This window comes from Musca domestica, unplaced genomic scaffold (genome assembly GCF_030504385.1).
Source record: "Musca domestica strain aabys unplaced genomic scaffold, Musca_domestica.polishedcontigs.V.1.1 35, whole genome shotgun sequence".
Taxonomy (NCBI): Eukaryota; Metazoa; Arthropoda; class Insecta; order Diptera; family Muscidae; genus Musca; species Musca domestica.
In genome coordinates this window covers 7,800,624-7,824,359 of record NW_026712315.1, presented here as the reverse complement: position 1 = coordinate 7,824,359, position 23,736 = coordinate 7,800,624, and the positions used below count along the sequence as shown (strand labels likewise).

Below are 23,736 nucleotides of genomic sequence, written 5' to 3'. Positions count from 1 at the left end.
ATATTCTTTATCCAGCAATGGAAACGAAAGAAGATTTCCGTTTTCTGTTTTATTTTGACTTATTTATTTCAGATCCTTTTCATTTTACAATGTTCGCTATTGTTGGCCAATTTATAGAAATTGCAATTATTTATTTACTGCAAAGGAAAATTGAAAAAAGGATGGAAGACACATTGGCATTCAATTATTTATACTCTTCATCACAATGCGAATGAATATAATTTGGTTAGTTTATAACATTTAAGCTATAACAGCTTCAAAAGGACTTTAAAAATATAAAAGCAGTAAAAGGTGTGATACCCTCAATACTATGCATATTTAGTAGAGCTATCCTTGAAACCAAAAGTGATCCAAAACGACTACTATTTAGTACTTTTCGAACAATTATAGATAGCATTTGCAAAAACCACCACCAGATACAAACAGATAAGTAAATATCAAATTTCGGGATTCCAGATCTATATATTCACTCAATAACAAAATTTAGTAACATTCGTAAATATACAGGTTGAGATAAAAAACTGCAACAAAGTCAAACGCCATAATTTTTATTTTTTTTTTGTTAATAATAATTGAACGAAAGCAAAAAATGTCGGAAATAGCATCTAATTTTAGAATAATTTTAGATTTGTTCGAATTGGTCACTTTTGACACGAATTAGGGCCTTCAAACGGCCAATGAAACAGTCACACGCTGCTCGAATGCTGTTCTGCGGTATTTTGGCCAATTCCCGGCGAAGCGCTTGCTTAAGGTGATCGACATTTGGGTAATATTTAGTGCCAACCTTGCTGTCCAAAATACTCCAGACACAATACTCCAACGGATTGGTATTCGGAGATTTTGGTGGCCATTATGCGCTTGAAATGAAGCGAGGAACCTCATTTTGTAATCATTCTTGGTTGGCGCTTGCGATGGTGCAGAGTCCCTATGAAATGTCTAAGGTCTACAGCCAAAATGTTGGCGTGCTCAACGCTTTAATACACCCTCCAGAATATTTTCGCTATAATATTCGTAATTTTTTCTGATGCCACGGTTGATCATCGGCTGTTTTGGCGGCCCACACCATCACCATGGCCGGCGATTGAGTTCTGGTGGCCAACAGAAGGTGCAAATTCTCAGCTGACCTCTTTGGCAAGTAAACATGATAATTTTGTTTGTTTACAAACTGCTGGGCAACGAATGTTTTCTCATCGGAGAAACCCGAATTCGGCAGTTCAACACTTTTGGCCAAGCGAAGTAAATCTTTATCTCTTTTGAGTCTATTTTCTTTCTGTTGCGGTGTAAGCTCTTGCACTATTCGGAATTTCAATGGCTTTACCCCGAGCTCATTTTTTTTTAATGAATCATTTAGTCAGTCAGTCACTCTTTTTGTGCCTAAGTCTTTATTCCAAATTTCAGAATTCCAGTCCCATCGATTCACACAAACCCAAATTGTGGCACATTTAGTTCAAATAAGTACGAATTCCCAAAACTTCCTTTATACCTCATACTTCAATTCCTCAATAACACACACACACACACACACACACACACACACACACATATATATATATATATATATATATATATATATATATATATATATATATATATATATATATATATATATATATATATATATATATATATATATATATATCATTTCCCAATTTCAGTATATCAGCCCTATCAGTTTGCCCAAATACAAATTTTACCAAATTTAGTACCATATAGTACACATAAGTACGAAGTTCCAAAAATTCCTGCATACCCTAATCCTTCACTTTAATAGTAATCTTAATTTAAAATTTTATGATTCCAGCTCTATCAGTTCACCCAAATCCATAATGTGCTAAATTTAGTACATTTTATTACATATAAGTACAAAATTTCCATATCCCAATCCTACACTCACCTTATTCCTAAATTTCGAGGTACTAACTCCATTGGTTCACCCAAATCCAAATGATACCAAATTTAGTATCATTAAGTACACTTAAGTACAAATTTCCACAATTTCCTACATACCCCAATCCTTCAATGCAAAAGTAATCTTATTTCCATATTTCACTGTAGCCCCTTTAAATGAACTAGAATGTACAAAAGAAAATTTCACTTGGAAGGTGGTCTGGGCAAATGCTTTACATTATCCTAAAAATGTATGGTTGTATGTAAGTTGCCTTGTAACAAACAGGTGTTAACTTTGTTCAATTCAATTTTGTACATCTTCTTCACGTAATCTTCTTATTTTTCATTTACAATCGGCCACACGTTTCTCTAACAATTGACGGCGTCGTGCCTAATCATAAAACTCACCTTAACAATAATTGGCTCAAAAGGATCTTCAATTGGCACCACAAAAACTTCATCCCACACGGGATTCAAATCTCGATGTATTGTGCGGGATTTGTGTAAGAGGCGGCCGCCCATTTTAAATTTAACATAAGGATCACTCAGACCTGAAAAGAAATGAAGAAAAAGAAACACACCGACACATAATTTACAAACTGTATCCAATGCAAAAGCAACAAAAAGATGAAAAACGTTTCAAATCAGTCCACTTTGCACTCACCATTTTTATCCATGGCCACTAAATCACTGCCATTCTTGAGATGAACACGTAGTTGAAAGAAGACATATTGACGTAATTGGGCTTCCTTTTTGCGGCGTTTCTCTTCGGCCTTTTCAAAATGTGACAAGGCAAAAAAAATATTAGAGAATGTGTTGGAAAAAAAAAGAAAATGGAAAAATGCAATTATCAACAGTTGGTAAATCTCTAGACACTTATTAGATTCTTAATTAGGCCACACAGTAGTTGGAATACCCACCTGTAAATGTTCAATTTGCCGGGCTGTCAAATGCGAATCATTGGCCCCATAATTGCTGCCCCCATTCTCAGGATGCTCATCAATCCGTCCCTCCATGGAACCACCAAATCTCTGGATGGCCTGGGCCATTCTAGCGGTGGCCTTAAATTCCTTGGCCAAAGGTGAACCTCCTATGGTCTTCGATCTATGCCTTGGCGATTGGGTGACAGAACTACTCTCCGAACTGTAGTCGGCAGCATAATCCGTACTCTCCTCGAGAAAATCATTAGGTGACTTACGCCCCACCCGATCCTTACTTTTCGCTCGTCCCCAACGATGTTTCAGATTATTAAAGAAGCCATGGGTTTTCTGCAACACCCCTCCTCCGCCACTTGAGGATGTGTGTGGCGCAGCTGCACTTTTCGCCCGTTTCGGTGATGTCTGCGGTGATTCCTTGTGACCGTTCAATTCGGAGGCTGATTTACTTAAATGCTGTCCTAAACGTTGGCGGGATTGTGGCGAACCGTGTGGTGTGGCCGAGGGTGTTAGGTTTATGGACTCCTTGCTGTTGAATTCTTGACGACGATATTCCGAACGATACTCTTCGCTTGCCAACACATCGTCACTGTAGTGGATACGTGCTGTAAAATAAAGGAATCGTAAGAAAAAGGACAAAAGGATTTAATGCCTTGTTTTGTACATTCATGTCAGTTGTCACGTCACACGTCGTGTCTGTTCGATTTCAAATTAAAACAAATTGACTGAGTGAATGGGTACATCTGTGTTCAACATTTAACATGTTCTGAGGATAAATTGAAAAAGTCCTATGCCAAGATACAGATGTGGGTGGCATTTGTGGGATGTGGTGTGGGTGGCATTTAAATTGATTAATTAATTGCGACCCAAGATTATGGGGAAAAGATGGAACGTGATGTCAAGGTTAGGGCAACTTTAACAGTTGCTGTAACAGTAGGATTCATACGTTTAAATAGGCGAAAAAGCCATTAAATTTAATATGACTTATATTAAATTAACATACTATTTTAAAAATTTTATTATTTTATTAATGCAAATAGTTGTTTAGCTTTTTATCCCAATAGATTCAATGTTATTTTCAATAAATCAATAAATATTTTGAATCAAAATCGATGAAAAGTTAATGAGAAAGTTTCAGGTGATTTGTAAACCGATGCATTCTTCAGCTGACTAACCACATGTAGCCAAAAGGAATGATTTGTATCACATAAGAAATTCAAAGCGCAAAAAGGCCTTTAGTTTTTTATACCCTCAGCCATATGGCTACAGAGGATATATATCATTTTTTTTACCCTCAGCCATATGGCTACAGAGGGTATATATCATTTGATACGGTCAAAACGTACCTAGTCGAAATAACGGTTTTAGATCCTAGGTCTCTTTAGACCAAATCCGTTTCAAAACATTTGGAGTCGATCTAGCGATATCCGTCCATCCATATATCTGGCTGGCTGGTGCGCACGATAACTCTCGAAGGAAGTATCCGATGTGGTCCAAACTTGGTACATCGTAATATTTTTGTCAAACTTAGGAGATGGGCAATATCGGTCCACTCCTTCTGGTACCTCCCCAAAAAAATTTCGAAATTTTCAAAAAAATTATTTTTTGCACAGAAAGAGAAACGGTAATCCGATTTTGCTTCAACTTTGCAAATCTTAATATTTGTGTCAGTACTAGGTCAAGTGTGAAAATGGACAATATCGGTCCACTCCATCAAGTACCTCCCCCACAAATGGTCAAAATTTTGAATAATTACAGCTCTTATAAAATTTGATAAAAGAATCCGATTGTCTTCAAATGTCACACATGCCAATACTTATGTTAGCCCAAGGTCTGATGTCAAGATGGAATATATCGGTCCATTCCTTCTGGTAAATCCCCCACAAATGTTCGAAATTTGAAAAAAAAAAATTTTTTTGCACAGAAAGAGAAACGATCATCCGATTTTGCTCAAACTTTGCAAATCTTAATATTTGTGTCAGTACTAGGTCAAGTGTGTGTCAAATGGACAAGATCGGTCTACTCCTTCTGGTACCTCCCCCACAAATGGTCAAAATTTTAAATAATTAAAACTCTCATAAAATTGATGTAAGAGTCCGATTGTCTTGAAATTTCACACATCCCAATATTTAATGTAACATAAGGTCTGGTGTTAAGATGGAATATATCGGTCCATTCCTTCTGGTACCTCTCCCACAAATGGTCGAAATTTGAAAAAAAAAAATATTTTTTTGCACAGAAAGAGAAACGATAATCCAATTTTGCTCAAACTTTACAAATCCTTATATTTTCGTTAGTACTAGGTCAAGTGTGAAAATGGACAAGATCGGTCTACTCCTTCTGGTACCTCCCCCACAAAGGGTCAAAATATTAAATAATTAAAACTCTCATAAAATTGATGTAAGAGTCCGATTGTCTTTAAATTTCACACATCCCAATGTTTAATGTAACCCAAGGTCTGGTGTTAAGATGGAATATATCGGTCCACTCCTTCTGGTACCTCCCACAGAAATGATCGAGATTTTCAAAAAATATATATTTTCTGCACAGAAAGAGAATCGATAATCCGATATTGTTCTAACTTTGCAAATCCTGATATTTACGTCAGTTATAGATCAGGTGCAAAAATGGACAATATCGGTCCATTCCATCAAGTACCTCCCCCACAAAAGGTCGGAATTTTAAATATCTATCAAGCTCTTAAAACACTAAATTAACATCCGATTCTATTCAGACTTGGATGATATAAGAGACCGATTGTCTTCAAATTTCACATATCCCAATAATTTTATTAACCCAAGGTCCGGTGCCAAGATGAAATACATCGGTCCACTCCTTGTGGCACCTCCCCCACAAAGGGTCAAAATTTTTAGTATCCATGAAGCTCGTAAAGCGCAAAATTAACATTCGATTCTATTCAGACTTGAAGCTTCTCAATTTTTTTTATCAACACAAGATCTGCCAACTTATAATTGTCATAACTTGCGAAACAAGTCGGTGATTCTTGCTATATCTAAATATTTCTCTTAACCAGTATTCTGATATGAATATGTAATTTGTCGGAATTTATGATTTCGCATAAAATTGGATACGTTTGTTCAATTTCCTTCAAATTTTGCACATACCAATATATTTTATCTGTATTGGATGAAGTATGAAAATGGAAAACTTCGGTCCGCTATATCGGTTACCCGCCGCATATTTCCCAAAAAGTGCACATATCTCATATAAAGTACAAGAAGTAGTCGATATAGTCTGTCACGTACATAACTCAAGGCTGGGGGTATACATCTGTCGGAAAAACCGACTGATACTATTTTACTTGTTTTAAAAATTAAAAAATCGTGAGAAAATCTTATAAAGCATAAAGTCCTTGAAATAATAAATACAATAAAATCCACGATTTTAGGAATTCATGATTTTTGACCGAGCAGAGGTCCTTAATGTGTTCTTATTTTTTAAAGTTTGTCATTCCGTTTGTAACATCTCGAAATATACATTTTAGACCCCACAAAATATGTACATTTTTGATTTAGCGCAGTCCGTCCGTCTGTCTCTCTGTGGAAATCACTCTAGCTTCCGAACGAAATAAAGTAGGTTGATAAACTTTTACTCAAATGTATATTATATCTGTAGGACTTTGGGTATTGAAAATGGGCCATTTAGCTTCACGTCTTCGTATAGCCCCCTTATAACGGTACATCCCGATATTCGGTACTTTAATGATTTTAGCGAGATTATTCACCAGAATTGTTTCACATTTGGTATTTGAAGTTCGAAATGTATACTACAGCCTAAGACAGAAAATTATCTGTGCAGGTTCACGTCTTCGTTATCCCCCATATAAAGGTACCTTCCGATATTGATATTTTGATATTTTCAGCGAAATTATTAACCGGAATTGTTTCAAATTTGGTATTTGAAGTTTGAAATATAGCCTAAGGCAGAAAATTATCTGTGCAGGTCCACGTCTTTGTAAAGCCTCCATATAACGGTACCTCCCTATATTCGGTATTTCGATGATTTTAGCGACATTATTCACCGGAATTGTTTCAATTTTGATATTTGAAGTTCGTAATGGGAACTACTACTATCAGCACCTCCCTATATTCGGTATTTTGACGAGCTTAGGTACACAACCCACCGAAATTGTTTGAGATGTCGTATTTGAAGTTCGTAATGGATGCTACAGTCTGTGACAGAAAATTGTCTATGCTGGTCCAGATCTTCGTTATCCGTTATATCGGATAACGGTACATCCCTATATATGATATGTTGATGATTTTAGCTACAGTATTCACCGTTTATTTCAAGTTTCGAATTTGAATATGGTATTAGGTTATGACAAACAATGCCTATGTAGGTCCACATCGTATAGACCTCAATATAATGGCTATATTCGGTATTTTTAGTAGAATTTTTAAAGGATTGTATTTTTTGAAAATGTTCAAATTCGTTCCAAATGGTGGAGGGTATTCAAAGTTCGACCCGCTCGAATTTACTGCTTTTTAACTTGTTTTAATTCAAATTTTATATGCCTGAAGGTGGAGGTTTTTGAGAAAAACTTTTGAAAAATTAACGGGGACCTCGAGCAATATTTTTATTAAATTCACGACTTATATAACCAAGAGGCCCTTGGAAATACTTTAAAAAAATCAACGGAGTGAGCAATATTTTTTTTAAGTCCAGGATTTTTATCCATGATTTATGCAGCCAGGAGGTCCTTTAGAAATGTTTTTAACAAATCCCTTAGGTCCCAGAGAAAAATACATGACAAATCGCTAGGTCCTTCAGACATGTTTTCAAAAAGTCCTCAATTTATGTAGCCAAGAGGCCCTCGAGGATTATTTTAAAAAATCTACGATTGAAGCTAGTTGAGAACAACATTTTTGCAATATCTATAATTAATTTAGCAAAGTGGACCTTAGAAAATATTTTTGAAAAATACCCAAAGTCCTTCAGATTTATTTATGAAAATTGAAAAAAAAAAGAAATTTTTAAAAAATCTATGATTTATGTAGCGAGGAGGTTCTTCAGATTATTTTAGAAAGTTCCTTTAAATATCAAATAATATTTTCACGATTCACGATTTATATAGTCTGGTGGTACTTGCAAATAACTTTTATAGACAGAAAGCCCTCGTGAAATACTTTTTTTTAAATCCAAGATTCCGAATATCTTGGTGTGAATGTCCTCGATTTTTTTTAATTTATGATTCTTTGACATTTTTTTCTTTAGTTCGTGATTCTCGCAGGATGTTTTTGTTTCTCTTTATCTACCGATCCTAGGATTCCCTAATTTTTTTAATACCATAATTTTTGGCCAGAATGTTCTTAATTTTTTTAATCCATGGTTTGTGGACACAAAATTCAATATATTTGACCAGGAGATCCTTGCCAATTTTTCTTGTCCTTAACTTTTATAGATTCAGTATTTTTGGTTAAAAGGTTCTTGATATTTAAAAGCACGGCTCTTTGACAACAATCCACGATTCTTGATCTGGAGGTTGTTGAATATATCCTTAATATCTTTAAATTCAGGATAACTGTCCAAGATGTCCTTGCTTTTTTAAAATCCACAATTTTTGTTCATATATAAATCCACGATTCCCTGGCAAAAAATCAGGAACTAAAAGAGAAGTTGTCGTCCTTAACCACAATACTCGCTCAGAATGTTTTTCAGTTTCTGATTTTTGCCAGGGTGCCATGGACTTTTTTAAATCAATCGTTCCTGCCCAATACATCCTTGATTATTTTAGGACACCATTGTTGACCGGAACACTTCTAAATAAATCAGGGACTAGGAACAAACTATTCTTATCCAGAATGTGATTGTGCGCGTTAGATTTTAACTCACCATTCTTTGCCCCGAATTTTGTTGAATTCAAAGCTCTTGCCCAAAATATCCCTAAAATGTCCTTAATTTGTTGGCGATTCTCGGCAAAGTGTTCCACAAGGAAGTCTATGCAACAAATATTCTCAAAAACTCTTAAGATCTGCTTAAAATTTAATAAACATTAAAATCTCAAAAAATGCATAATTTTTGGAAAAAATTGAGATTTTTCTGGAGAGGTAGAAAGAATTGACAAAAATTAGATATTTTCCGAAAATTTTAAATGTTGATGCTACGTGAAATATTATAAAAAAACTCGATGCCGGTTTTCTAAAAAAATTAAATAAAATGTGAAATTTCACCAAATCGAATATATTTTCTACAGCTTCTAGACGGAAAATGACGAAAGTGACTAGACTTTCAAACCTTTTATTTTCATTAAATCATAATACTGTAACCGAATTAATTAAAGGCCACAATGTTTATGTTAAACAAGTAAAAAAGCTGTAAGTTCGGCCAGACCGAACTTAGAATACCCTCCACCATTTGGAACGAACTTAGTAATTTTTAGGAAAAAATAGGCAAATTTTGTCATAAGCCTTTAAGCGAAACTTTAAAAAAATCGGTGAATATTGTAGCTAAAGTCATCAAAATACCAAATATAGGTAGGTACTATTACATGGGGGGCTAAACCAAAACGTGGACCTGCACAAACAATTTTCTGTCATAGGATGTGGTATCCATTACAAACTTCAAATACCAAACGTGAAACTCATCAAAATACCGAATATCTGGAGGTGCCGTTATATGGGGGCTATACGAATGCGTGGATCTGCACTGACAATTTTCTGTCATAGGCTGTAGTATTCATTACGAACTTCAAATACCAAATTTGAAACAATTCCAGTGAAAAGTGTCGCTTAAATCGACAAAATACCGAAAATAAGGAGGTACAATTATATGGGGGCTATACCAAAACCTGGCCCATTTTCAATACCAAAAGTCCTGCAGACATAATATTCATTTGAGTAAAATTTTATCAATCTACTTCAATTCGTTCGGAAGCTAGAGTGATTTCCACAGACGGACAGACATCTCTAAATCGACATAGAATTTTATGCTGATCAAGAATATATGTACTTTGTTGGGTCTAAAATATATATTTCGAGGTGTAACAAACGGAATTACAAACTTAATATACCCTTCATACTATGGTGGAGGATATAAAAAATTACTCATTAAGAGTACCTATTAGCACCAGAAGAAATTTCCAACTTCTATGACAATGGGCTCCTTTCTGATATACCGAGTTATCTAACAAAGCAGATGCGGAATTTAGAAAATGATTAAATGTGATTAAATCCATTTTTAATATCATATTATTCCATTAACGAATGCAAGCCGGTATATTTCTAATTAACTTAAAATTGAAGATACAACCAGTGTACGAATTATTGTTCTCTGACGCATATTTTAATTATAACAACATATTTCACCGGTAATATGGCAAAGGACATAAAATAATACAAATGTGTATAAACAACTCTTTATTATCATCATTATTCAAGCCCACATGAAGACATCGCACAAAGGGTTTTCTTCGCTGGCTGAATATACAAATATGCCCCGTACATCTGTGTATGGGTGAGTAGTGAGTACGCACTTGCATGTAACATTTTTATGACATTTTGAACATTTAACAGCAACGACTTTATACCAAAGCGTTGAAATTTCCCCCACAAAATATTCCATATGAATATTCTTGGTATGACTCTTCAGTTTTTGTTTGAAGAGTGACCTTAAAATGAAGCAACCTCGACACTTAAACTCTAGTGTTTTTATGTACCGACACATATAGATATGCATATATGTATGCGTGTACCATCATATGTCACGCTGTGACATAACATTTATGATATAATCATGAAATCGAAAAAAAAACCTTCATTGAGGGCACATTTAGTTATTATGCCCATCATCAAAGCAAAGTTCTATTCCTTTGACTTTTAATCGTTGGCCTTTTTATTGGGGCAGATTGTTATTTTTATGGCCGCGGCCTTTATGCCTGGGAATATAGACAAATGAATGCAAATTGTATTATTCTTTTGATAAGTCATAAAGGGAATCCTAAAATGGTCCATAAACCAATCATCTTCCTTTTATTAATTAAACGATTCTTAAGGATTTTATTTTTATTTCCCTTTTCGTGTTGACTTCATCAACATTATGAATCAACCATCAATTCCTCATAGCTTTCATTTTTAATCTAGCAATTAATGTTCCATTCTCTACCACATCCATAACCTCGTTCTTGTGTTTCCGTTTTGCACCTCCAACTCGCTATGGGAATTTGTCATGCAATCTCGGCAATGTCGAACATCAATACCTGTAACGGTGTTTGATATAGATTTGTTATTGACATCAAATCATAGCTAGATTAAATAAATCGACAGTAGAACCTAGCTAAAAATGACTTACCAAAAGATCTTCTATAGTTGGAAGACCATTAAAAGCTTCCATATGGAGGAAAGATCTTCTGCAGACAGAAAAACGAATAGACGACGTTTTTGAACGAAGCTCTTCTAAAGCCCTTCAATGGACAGAAAACCTTTTCAAGCTATTTTATGAATATATTAACATTTAAAGCTTTTCTATGAATATAAGAACTTTCTTTTAAAGCTCTCCTATGGATATGAATAGATGAGCTTTTAAAGCTCGTCTATGAATAAAATACATTTCAAAGCTATTCTATGAATAAAAGACCTTTTAAAGCTCTTCTTGGCCAGAAGAAGACAGAAAGCTCACTTATAGATAGAAGGCCTTTTAAAGCTCTTCATGAAGAAAAAACCTTTTAAAACCCGTCTTTTAACAGAAGACCTTTAAAAGCTCTTCTATGAATAGAAGATCTTTTCAAGCTCTTCTATGAACAGAGGACCTTTAAAAGCACTTCTATGAGCAGAAGATATTTAAAAGTTATTCTATAAACATAAGTCTGTTTGAAGCTCTTTTATGAACAAAAAACCTTTTAAAGTTATTCTATAAGCAGAACTCTTTTTTTAAGCTCTTCTGTGAACAGAGGACCTTTAAAAGCTCTTCTATGGACAGAATACCTTTTAAAGCTCTTCTATGAACAGAAGACCTTTTAAAGCTCTTCTATGAACAGAAGACCTTTTAATGCTCTTCTGTGAATAGAGGTCTTTTGAAACGCTTCTATGAATAGAAGACCCTTAAAAGCTCTTCTTCTTTAATTAGAAGAATATAAGGTCTTCTTCTATGAATAGAAGGCTTTTAAATGCTCTCTATGAATAGAACGCTTTTTATGAGCTCTTATATTAATGGAATGAATACCTTTTATAGCTCTTATATGCATAGAAGAACCCTTCTATCAATAGAAGACCTTTAAAGCTCTTCCTTTGCGGATAGATAAACACTTAAAATTCTTCTATATATAGGATGCTTTCCAAAGCTCTACTGTAGCAGGAAGACTTTGTAAAGCTTGTTTACAGATTGAATTCCTTTTGTACCTGTTCTTTAGAAGTTTTCTTTCAATAGATGTTTCTGTAAAGCTATTCTTTCTAAAGGATATATTTTGAGATCTTCTAAGGAGCTTCTAAAAGCCTATCTTTAGTAAAAAGTCTTCTAAATACCCCCCAAAACCCCCCAAGTAAAAGTCCCTTTAAACTGTTATTATGATTTTCTCTCTTTACTTTAACCACCACCTTTTGAAGCTTTTCTATGAATATTAGATGTTTTAAAGCTCAAATATGGAGGAAACACTTTTGAGTCCAATCATGAGAATCTTTAAAGCCTCCTAAATTTGAGCTTTTAGCACCTTTTAAGGCTCTTCTATAGGTAGATGACTTTTTAAAACATTAGGATAAATAAAAGTCCTCTTAAAGCTTTTCTTTCTATATATGTGTTTTTAAAGCTCTTCCTTGAATAGGATATATTTTGAGATCTTTTATGGGGTTTCTAAAAGCTCCTCTGTACTTAAAAATCATCTAAAAGCCCTCAAGACCTCTTAAAGTTTTTCTGGAGAAAAAACGTCCTTTGAACTTATATTATGATTTTCTCTCTTTATTTTAACCACTACCTTTTGAAGGTGTTCTATGAAAATTAGATGTACTAAGGCTCGTATATGGAAAAACACTTTTATGTCCACCCATGAGAATCTTTAAAGCCTCTTAAAGGATACATTTTAAGGCCTTTTAGGGCTCTATAGTTAGAATACTTTTTAAAATGTTAGCATAAATAAAAGACCTCTTAATGCTTTTCATTCAGTAGATGTTTTTGTAAAACTCTTCTTGGAATAGGATATCTTTTGAGGTCTTTTATGGGGCTTCCGAGAGCTCATCTATAACCAAAAAACGTCTAAAAATTCACAAGACCTCTTAAAGCTCTTCTTTAGAAAAAACCTCCTTTTAAACTACTCTTAAATTTCTCTCTCTTTATTTTAACCACCACAATTGGCATTGCTTGCAACGACGTTGAGTATGAATTTAAGCAAATTATATCATACGATTACTTGCACAATATTGAAATTCTATAAATAGCGTGATAAATTCGAAACAATTACCTGGCTCGACTCGGGCTATTTTAAAACACTGGGCGCAATTCCATGAAACGCTCTTTTTGATTTTTTGTCTGATTTTTATTTTCGGTTTTGTTTTGGCTTTGGTTTTCTTTTTCGTTTTATTTTCCTGGGCATTGGCATGCGTTTCGCTTGTCTCCATTTAAATGGGTGACCAGCAGCAGACGGAGCCGGAGAAGTGGCAGGAGGTCTGCATGACATTTAATTGAGTTGTCGTATCTATTAAATATTTCAGATTTTTTTGTTGTTGCTGTTTTCCCCCTTTCCTTATTCAGCTCAGATTTCAGTTAGCACTGACTTGCGTGAACGTGACCTACATGCCGACATCCACTTTGGGGTAGAACGATCTAAAGTGATAAATTGATAGCCATGTACACACAAACACACACACATCTCCATGTCGATTGTGAAATGTCATGCTGTTATCCAATATCAAGGAATAAGGATAAGGATTGTGTGTGATTTCAATCTCCGAACATGACACTAATGACTAAAAGTAATTGCCACAATTGTCGTTTGATTAAATGGTTTATTGATTTTTGGTTTGGAATGTTGGATTGTCTGGAAGTTCAGAGGTGCGAAATCGATTTTATTTGTTTGAGTTTTATGTCGTGTCAATTTTCATTTTCAAAAGACTATCACTCTCTAGTTATTAATCAATGGTAAGAATAATAGAATGATTTTTTTTCATGTTATATGAAATGAAATATGCATATTATCTCTGATGGCCTTCAATAAAATTGGGTCTGATAAGAAATTTTGATGGACAACAATTTAGGATGTAAGATACATTTTGATATTTCTTTAGACTTAAGAAATGACAAGCGAATATAATGGATTAACAATTCATGTCTCTTTAGACGAAATACATTTGAGGCCATTTGATGCTGATCTATCGCTGTTTAAAAACTCCTAAGGAAAAAAATTACTCGATGTCAAATCAATAAAAATCAAACTAATTTCACCATTTTTTAGCGTGGAGTACTCGGAAATTATTCCATGATTTGTAGATTTTAAAATCGCAAATTCTTGAACAAAAAATCTTGAAAATTTCATGGCATGAAGTTTATGCAAAAAAAAAAAAAAATATGTCTTTCAACGACAACTTAACTAAATCTTAAAAATCTTCGTTTTTTTGGCAATATATCCTTGAGAGAAATCTTGAATAATTATTGGCATGATGTCCTTGAAAAAATTCCTGAGAAATCCAAGATTTTTTGGCGTGAGGTCCTAGCCGAAAATTCCTTGGTGTTAAGTTCTTCAAAAATCCACGACCTCTCGAAAAGAGGCCCGATGGGGTCCTTGCAAAAAAATCGGTGCCTTAAAAAACTAAAAGTCCTTCATTTCGTCGAATGAGATCCTTGGAAAAAATCCTTTAAAATGCTCATCGTGTTCACTTGCTAAAGAGGTCAGCTGAAAATGTGCACCTTCGGTTGACCTCCAGAACTCAAGCGCCGGCCAAGGTGATGGTGTGGGCCGCCATAAGAGCCGATGGTCGTTTTCCGCTCGAATAAATCGAATAAATGCCGAATATTAACCCGAACATATTCTGGAGGGTATATTAAAGCCTTGGGCACGCACACCTTTTGGCCGCAGGTCTTGGACATTCCAACAGGACTCAGTACCATCGCACTCAGCATGCGCCATCAAAGAATGGTTGGAAAATAAGGTTCCTCGCTTCATTTCCAGCACATAAAGGTCACCAAAATCTCCGGATACCAATCCGTTGGACTATTGTGTCTGGAGTATTTGGAAAGCAAGGTTAGCACTAGAAAATACCAAGGTGTCGATCACCTTAAGTAAGCGCTTCGACGGGAATGGGCCAAAATACTGCAGAGCAACATTCGGGCAGCTTGTGACGGTTTCATTGGCCGTTTGAAGGTCATAATTCGTGCTAAAGGTGACCAATTCGAATCAAATCTAAACTTATTCTAAAATTTGATGTTATTTGCGACATTTTTTGCTTTCGTTTAATAAATCAAAAAAAAAAAATTATAAAAGTATGGCGTTTAACTTTGTTGTAGTTTTTTATCTCACCCCGTTTTTCGTGCATATGTCCGATATATTTGCTATCGGCATCTACGTAACGGACGGAATTGACATTTTCGTCTGTTTGTGATTTCTCCGGGATTAAAAATGTTCGGGATTAACAAATGTTATGGTCTATTTCACCCACTAAGCATTACGCGATGACCATCAAAAATGGAAGGCTTGTGCCCAGCCCTACACTCTAGCCCCATGCTAACTTTCGCGACGATTGGTATATAATTGCGACCTCTAGAGAAACTACAAAATAAGGAAAATTTTCAGATTTTGGTCGATTTTAACCCCTAAATATTATGCGATCACCTATTCTGACCATAACCAAACCTCCACTTTTAATTTCGTTAGGATCGGGCCATAATTGCGATCTGTGGAGTGATTACAAATTAACATGGACAGACGAACGGACGGACATACATAGCTAGATAGACTAAGCTCGGCGAGATAGGAAGATCCATATATATATTTTCCTATGTCGGAGACCAATATTTCGAGATGTTACATAATTTTTGGCTCAATCAAACTTATAATACCCCCAACCCATAGTGTAGTAAGGTATAAATATCATCAGTTTTTATATTCGACAAAATTTAGAATTTTCTTTTGAATTTATTTTCTAAAGTTTCTTATAATCCAGGCTAAGTTGTGGAAAAATGCAAGGGGACTAGATAAAATTCGGTACCCGGGTTACTATGCCAGACTTTTTGAGGCCTTTATATAGAAGTGCCAAATACAAAAGGGATATTAATATTTTGAGATATATTTCGCAACGTTTAATATAGGGTTTTAAACATTTATAGCTCCTATACAAGGGATAACCAAGATTTCAAGTATTTTTTATGTTTCAGCCCAGCAAAAAAATATAGGTTTTGATGTAGAAATTGTATAAGTATACCCCATGTACTTTGATCGATTTGACTAAAATTTAGTATTTCGGTCATATTAGGGGTAGAAAACTTCCAACAAAAGAAAATGCCATTTAAATTTGGCGATGAAAAATGTATCGTCTACCCCAATTAACCACATTTTAACGTGACCATTGCCTAAAAACCATTTAATCTATCTACCTATCTCTTAAATCTTGATGGCTTCTCGGAATAATAAGTAATTATCCTAATTACATTTCCACGCACAAAATTCTTATAGAATAAGCAATTAAATAATTACAGCCATAAAATGCTATGAAACAATAATAAAAGGTAAATAAACCTTTCTCAATGCGCAACAAATTCACAGAAAAAGCCCAAGTGGTGATAAAAATCAATATTATTGGACACCATTAATGCTGCAGAGAATAATAATTCGATATCATCTCTGTGCCACCCAAACATCATTTCTCCGTTTATTTGTATTTACTTATTTTTTTTTAATTTCCGTACCCAGTCAAAAATAGTCAACATCTAAAATTCATAGAATAACAAATTCCCCAAAGGCATTCACCGCCATCACTTTGATATACAAATAGACCCCTCCCGCTCGCTCACTTCCCCACTGTAATTGAACAAAAATTTCTCGGGGGGGGTTGTGTTTATTTGTGGTTGTGGCTTTTTGCCATTCCAATTCAAACCCACCCGGTTAGAAAATTTCCAACATGCAAAAAAGAATTTTGTTGGGTTGATTTATTTATGAAATATTTAGTAAATGATCGACATAACAACGAAAATATGCTAGCCCAGCAATAATGTTATTGAACGGAACATAAGGGACAAGGGGGGGGGGGTTTCTTCGATTAGGGGGAAATGTGTCTTGTTGGAGGAATATATTTTTTGTGTTGGAATAGAAATTAGGAAATTAAAAATTCGGTGAAAATAAAAGAAGGTAAAAAAATTGGCACATTTTTTGAGGAGATGAAGAGGTACTCTATAAAATCAGGATGATTAACATTCAGAAGCCCTTAAGCATTTAAATCTTTTTGCATTTTTTTTAATAAATAAATACGGCTATAGAATTCTTTACCATTAAAAAATTAAACAAGGAAAATTGCGTTAAATTTGATAGTGTCGGATTTTTCGAGCCCTTTGCCATGTAAAAACTTAAATGATCACCAAATAAATTAAAGACAGTGCTGTATTGCTTGGCAGTTTTGTACCGATAACGAACCTAAAATACAAATTGGTTGGCGAAAAAATGCAACTAGGTCTTCAAAGTACCATTAATCAGGGGAAATTTTAAGACCTGTCCTACGGAATTTTATTGGGAAGTTTTTATAAGGGAAAATAAGAAAAAACCCTACGACACTATGTGTTGGGGGTATTAAATGTTTGATTGGGCCAAAAATTATGTAACACCTCGAAATATTGGTTTCCCACATAGGAAAGTATATATGGATCTTCCTAGCTCGCCGAGCTGAGTCGAACTAGCTATGTATGTCCGTCTGTCCGTGTTAATTTGTTATCAAGCTACAGGTCACAATTATGGCCTCACGAAGTTGAAAATTGAGGTGGGTTTAGGGTCAGAATAGAACCCTATTGTTTTTGGAGATGATCGCACAATTTTTAGGGTTTGAAATGGACCAAAAACAGAAATATTTCCCTATTTTGCAGTTGCTCTATAGGCCACAATTATGAACGAATTAAAGCGAAAATGTACATGGAGTTAGAGTTTAGGAGTGGGCAGAAACCTACCAATTTGGGAGGTTATCGGACAATAATTAACGGCTAAAATAGACCTTAACTTTTATGTAAGAAAGTAGGAAAATTTACACTAAGCCGCGAATATTTTCAATCCCAGCCAAATCACAAATACATTAAGAGATAACTCTTGCCATTACAGTGATGCTAATAGCCAAGAAATCGGATATATAGCAAAATAGGTATAATACATATGTAAAAGAATTGATCTTATTTATTCCGCTTATAAATCAAGAACTGCTTGGCCGATTTTCACAATTCCCATCAATTCGGAATGGTCACTTGCCAGAAAACGATAAAATCTAAGAAAATCGCCGAAAAATATACCAATAAAAAAGTGAATATTTTTTGTCGAATTTTATCAATTTTTGTCATATTTGTTATTGCATGCGATTTTTTCAATTTGACTTAGAATTTTGAATTGTAAATTTTCTAAATTTTTACACCCTCCAACACTACGTTTTGAGGATATTATTTGCATATCACAATTATCGTCTGATCCTCACGATATTTTGCATGGGGTAGGGTTATTGTTCTTAAAATGTGCATTTAGAGGTGCAAAGGGACTAAAAAAATTTAATTTTTTCTAATTTTGTAGTCACTCTATAGGCCATAATTGAAAACAAATCGACACGGAATTTCGCATCAGAAAAAATGGACCACAACTTTCGTGTGAAATTGTTTTGAATACCTAACAACACTACGGAGTGCGTAAATATTTTTTTTTTGGGTCTAAAATGTATATTTCGAGGTGTTACAAACGGAATAACAAGCTTTATATACCCTCCACACTATGGCGGATAAAAATGTTAGATTACGGACCCTATACAAATATGACGATGCACAAACAAATCGGATACTCCCTTTGATTTCATTGATTTTTTCTGAAAACATGGAGTTTTGTGGAAGACTTTTCAGAAGGACTAATGTCATTCCGTTTGTTAGTCCTCGAAATACTGATGTTAGACTCAACAAAGTATATATATATTCTTGTCTAGTCTAGAAGTCTAAAAATTTACAAGCATATGTATTTTGTCATCAGGTAGATTAAGTTCCGAAATAGGGCATATCGGTCATCGTTTTCATATGGCACCCATATAACCGTGCCTCCGAACATGCGGTATTTTCATGATTTTAGCGACATTTTTTAGCGCAATTGTTCCAAAGTTATACCTGAAGTTCAGAATTAGAGAGAATATATCATTTGATACGGCCAAAACGGGTCTCATCGAAATAACGGCTTTAGACCCTTGGTCTCTTCGGAACAAATCCGTTTCAGGACATTTGGATTCAATCTTGCGATGTCCGTCCGTCCGTCTGGCTGGCTGTTGCGCACCATAACTCTCGAAGAGAATATCCGATTTGGTCCAAAGGTACCTCCCAAAAAAAAGTTCAAAATTAAAAAAAAATAAAATACTGCACAGAAAGAGAAAGGATAATACCATTTTGTTCCAATTAGCAATTTCAATATTTTTATTAGTTCTAGGTCAGGTGCGAAAATATTAGTCCACTTCATCAAGTACCTCCCACCCAAAGGGTCAAAATTTTGAATAATTATACCCTACACCACAAGGTGGTCAGGGTATTATGTCTTCGTGCATTTGTTTGTAACAGGCAGAAGGAAACGAGATAGACCCATAGTTCCTTTTGATGATCTGCATAGAATCACATTCTGAGTCGATTTATGCATGTCCGTCCGTCCGTCTGTCCGTCCGTCCGTCCATGTATTTTTGTAAACAAAGTACAGGTCGCATTTATTGCCCGATCCAGATGAAATTTTGCAAAGAACTTTTGTTTGGCCCAAGGACGAACCCTATTGAAATTGGAGATAATCGGTCAAAATTTAGATATAGCTCCCATATACATCTTCGTCCGATACACATACAACTAAATTAGGCCTGCAAGTATGTATGCCAAATTTGATCGAAATCGGTTCAGATATAGCTATAGCTCCCATATATATTGTTCATCCGATTCGTTATTTTTGTCTTCCGCCGCCGTAATATGCACTCTGTAACAACGATATTTGGGGAAATGTATCAAATGCAGCTCAGAAGTACCTTTGCTAAATTTTATCGAAATCGGTTCAGATTTGGATATAGCTTCCATATATAACTTCGTCCGATTTACCGAATTGAGTCTAGAAGCTAGTATGTCACATTTGATGAAGATCGGTTCAGATATAGCTATAGCTTCCATATATATTATTCATCCGATTTGTTATATTTGTTACCCACAACCGTAACAACGATATTCAGGGAAATATATCAAATACAGCTCAGAAATATCTCTGCTAAATTTTATCGAGATCGGTTCGGATTTGGGTATAGCTCCCATATATATCTTTATCCGATTTCAAATTAATTGTGCACCAAATGGGCAATACAATTCCGAATTTAAAAGATACAAATGCTTCGGCATATTTAGTCCTTTGAACTTTAAATTATAATTATAATCATAGCGTGTATGATTGAATTCTCCCATAAAAACTTTTAATTGTTAAGTGGAGCTCTACTTAATTAGCAAAGTGGTGTGGGGTATCATAAAGTCGGCCCGCCCGACTTGAAGACTTTCTTTACTGGTTATAAATCTTATAAAATGTGATGTAAGAGTCCGATTGTCTTCAAATTACACACATCACAATATTTTTTCTTAACACTGGATCTGGTTTAAAGGTAGAATATATATGTCCAAACCTTCTGGTACCTCCCCTACAAAGGGTCAAAATTTTGATTATCCATGGAACTCATAAAACACGAAATTAACATCCGATTCCATTCAGACTTGGTACATCTCAATATTTCTATCAACACAAGATCTGTTATAAAGATGTTAGAGATCGCACCATTCTTTCTGGAACCTCCCCCACAAAGGGTCAGCGCTTTGAATAACCCAAACGATTATAAAATCGAATAAATATATATATATATATATATATATATATATATATATATATATATATATATATATATATATATATATATATATATATATATATATATATTCTTGATCAGCATAAAATTCTGTATCGATTTAGCGATGTCCCTCGGTCTGTCAGTCTGTGGAAATCACACTAGCTTCCCAACGAAATGATGTAAGTTGATAAAAATTTACTCAAATGCGTATCATGTCTGCAGGACTTTTGGTATTGCACATGGACCATGTAGGTCCACATCGTATATCCCCCATATAACGGTACCTCCCGATATGCGATATTTCGATGATTTTAGCGACATTATTTACCGGAATTGTTTCAAAATTGGCATTTGAAGTTCGTAATGGATACTACAGTCTATACCAGAGAATTGCCTATGCAGGTCCACGTCGTCGTATACACCCTAATATACTGCTACATTCGGTATTTTTAAGATTTTAACAGAATTTTTAATGGATTTTAATTTTTTGAAAATTGCCAAATTGGTACCAGTTGGTGTAGGGCATTCAAAGTTCGGCCCGGACGAACTTTTTACTTGTCAAGACTAATTCGGTCGTATGTGCAAATACTATTTGGGATGATATTACACGGTTGGTGAACAATAAAATGAAAGATATATATCTATATATATAAATGTAAGTTGTGTTAGTTTCTACGCTTATAACTTAAGAACCGCTGGATTAATTTTAACGATTCACACAAATTCGGAGTTGTCTACTCTCCGAAAAGGATAATATCCAAAAAAATCGCGTAAAAATGTGATATATTAACATTTTCATTTTGACTTTTCAAATGTACAATAGTAATGTTTTATTTTGCATGATTTTTTTTCCATTTTGACTTACTTTTTTCTAATGTACATTTGTAGTGTTTTTTATATTTTATTTTTGAATTCGAATATTTATACCAATTTATTTAATTGACTTGATTTCTTGAGAACTGAAATTGATGGCGGGTTACATGGAAGTGTAGTAGCGAATAGATGATATCGAAATAATTTAACGCGGTCACACCAAAGTTAAAAGATAATTACTTTTTCTAAATCGCTGAAAAATCATGAAAAAGAGATCTCATTGCAAAAATCAAAAAAAACATTTTCAATGGAATCGAATTTTAAAGTAATAGTACATTCTATTGACAAACTTTGTAAGGAAGGATCTTAAAACATTTGCTGTAAAAAATCAGCGAAAAAGTTGAAGACTTTTTCAATTTGTTATTCTTTTTTTGTCAATTTTTGTTTGTGAACAAAATAAAGAATAAATTTTCACTAAAAAAAATTAAATAAGTGCGAAATAGGATGTTAACTGACATCTACCTTTCAACTCCAGGGCCTACATCGTGGGTTAGCTGGAAGATGCGAACACATTTAAACAAACAAAAATGACCGAAAAAGCTTAATGGGGCTCATTTCAAAGCGTGACAATGATCCGTCCAATGAGAGCTCAAAATGCAAAATTCTTTGGGAGAATAATAAGTAATATACCAATATTGAAATATGCAAAATAGTAGAGCGAATGGGACTTTTAGTAAGAAAAGGTTTTATATCCTTCCAGAAATTCTTCCCAAACATTCAAAATACCTAAAATCACTTTTGCAGGTCTTTATATCGATCATAACTCATGGATAAGGGAACAACCCGATTTCATATTTATATAACCATCTATGATTTAAGTTATTTTTGGGGTCTTGGCCGGCCACTTTTTTCATTTTTTGGCCCTTATTTGACATTTTTGTTTATAAGGGGGTAGATAACCTCTTCGCATAAAATTTGAAATTTTCAGAGTAGGGCCCATATTGGTATTGACCACATTCATCAATTGATTTGGCTAAAAAATTTTATTTATGCCACCCTGGGGTAGGGAACCATCATACAGATAATTGCCACATAGGAATTTATTTAAGTAAAGTCCCCACATTGGAGTATCCCCAAGTCCACTTTCACATCTAATGTGTGGTCAGAAAAGAAAATTTTGTATTCTATTGAATTTTTAACCCCCAAGAGAATATTGGTTGGGAACGTAGATTTGGGATGTGCATCCATATGAAATAAATTGTGGAAACATGAACAAATTACAAATATAAGAAAGTAGCACGGGACCGAATATTTGTTTAATCATCATTGAATTATCCTATGATGAAAATATGGACTTTAAGGGGTCTCCAACTTACAATTTAAATGGCAAATAAAATAAATTCCCATCTTATCATTCTGCCCTCAATTATGAGGTGGATAAAACTATTTTTACTTATTTAAATCACGCGAAATGCTATGACATGCTATATTGTTCTGCTATATTTTGATTTGGCCTCTATTTGTCATCTTGGATTATAAGGGGTAGAAGAAAGTTTTCAATGTAGGTCGATGTTTCGGAGTAGTGCCCATATAAAGAAGGTACCTCCTAATTTAACCACATTTCAAAGAATTTGGCTAATAATGCGTATTAGGGGGGTGAAAATCTTACACTAAAATTTCAACATATCTACAAATTTTAGAATTTTTATCCATGTTATAATACCCTCTCAAGTCCACCTTTTGGCGGACAAACAGACTGACATGGTTAGGGGGACTTATGAGGACTCTAATGCACAATCTAAGTTGCTAATGGGTTTAAAAAAGCAATTAACTTTGGCTATTCTTAAATCATTCAGCCCTCAATTATGTAGTATACAAAATACAGCAAATTCCAAATTACTGCTCATTTGACTGGAAGATTTTGCTACGATTTTTACCATATTAAAAATTAATTTGATCCCTTATATGGCGATAAGATTGATATATACTTTTTAATAGATTTGTATAGCACATCCACACAGTTGAAGCCCACGGTTTAAATATTGAAGCCCACTGGTTAAAAATGGGTACAGGTATTTTAAAACACTTTA

At 34.4% G+C, this 23,736-nt stretch overlaps 1 protein-coding gene across 1 annotated transcript in view; it reads right to left on the bottom strand.

Annotated features, from left to right (window-relative positions):
* The window catches only part of LOC101898395 (multiple C2 and transmembrane domain-containing protein), a 157,752-nt gene that overhangs the window by 26,092 nt on the left and 107,924 nt on the right, over positions 1-23,736 (bottom strand). Inside the window, exons 3-5 of the mRNA XM_011297040.3 lie at positions 2,808-3,427; positions 2,552-2,660; positions 2,296-2,438 (exon numbers count right to left, since the gene is read on the bottom strand). Coding sequence (XP_011295342.1) covers positions 2,296-2,438; positions 2,552-2,660; positions 2,808-3,427 — 872 coding nt within the window. The remainder of the gene's footprint in view (positions 1-2,295; positions 2,439-2,551; positions 2,661-2,807; positions 3,428-23,736) is intronic.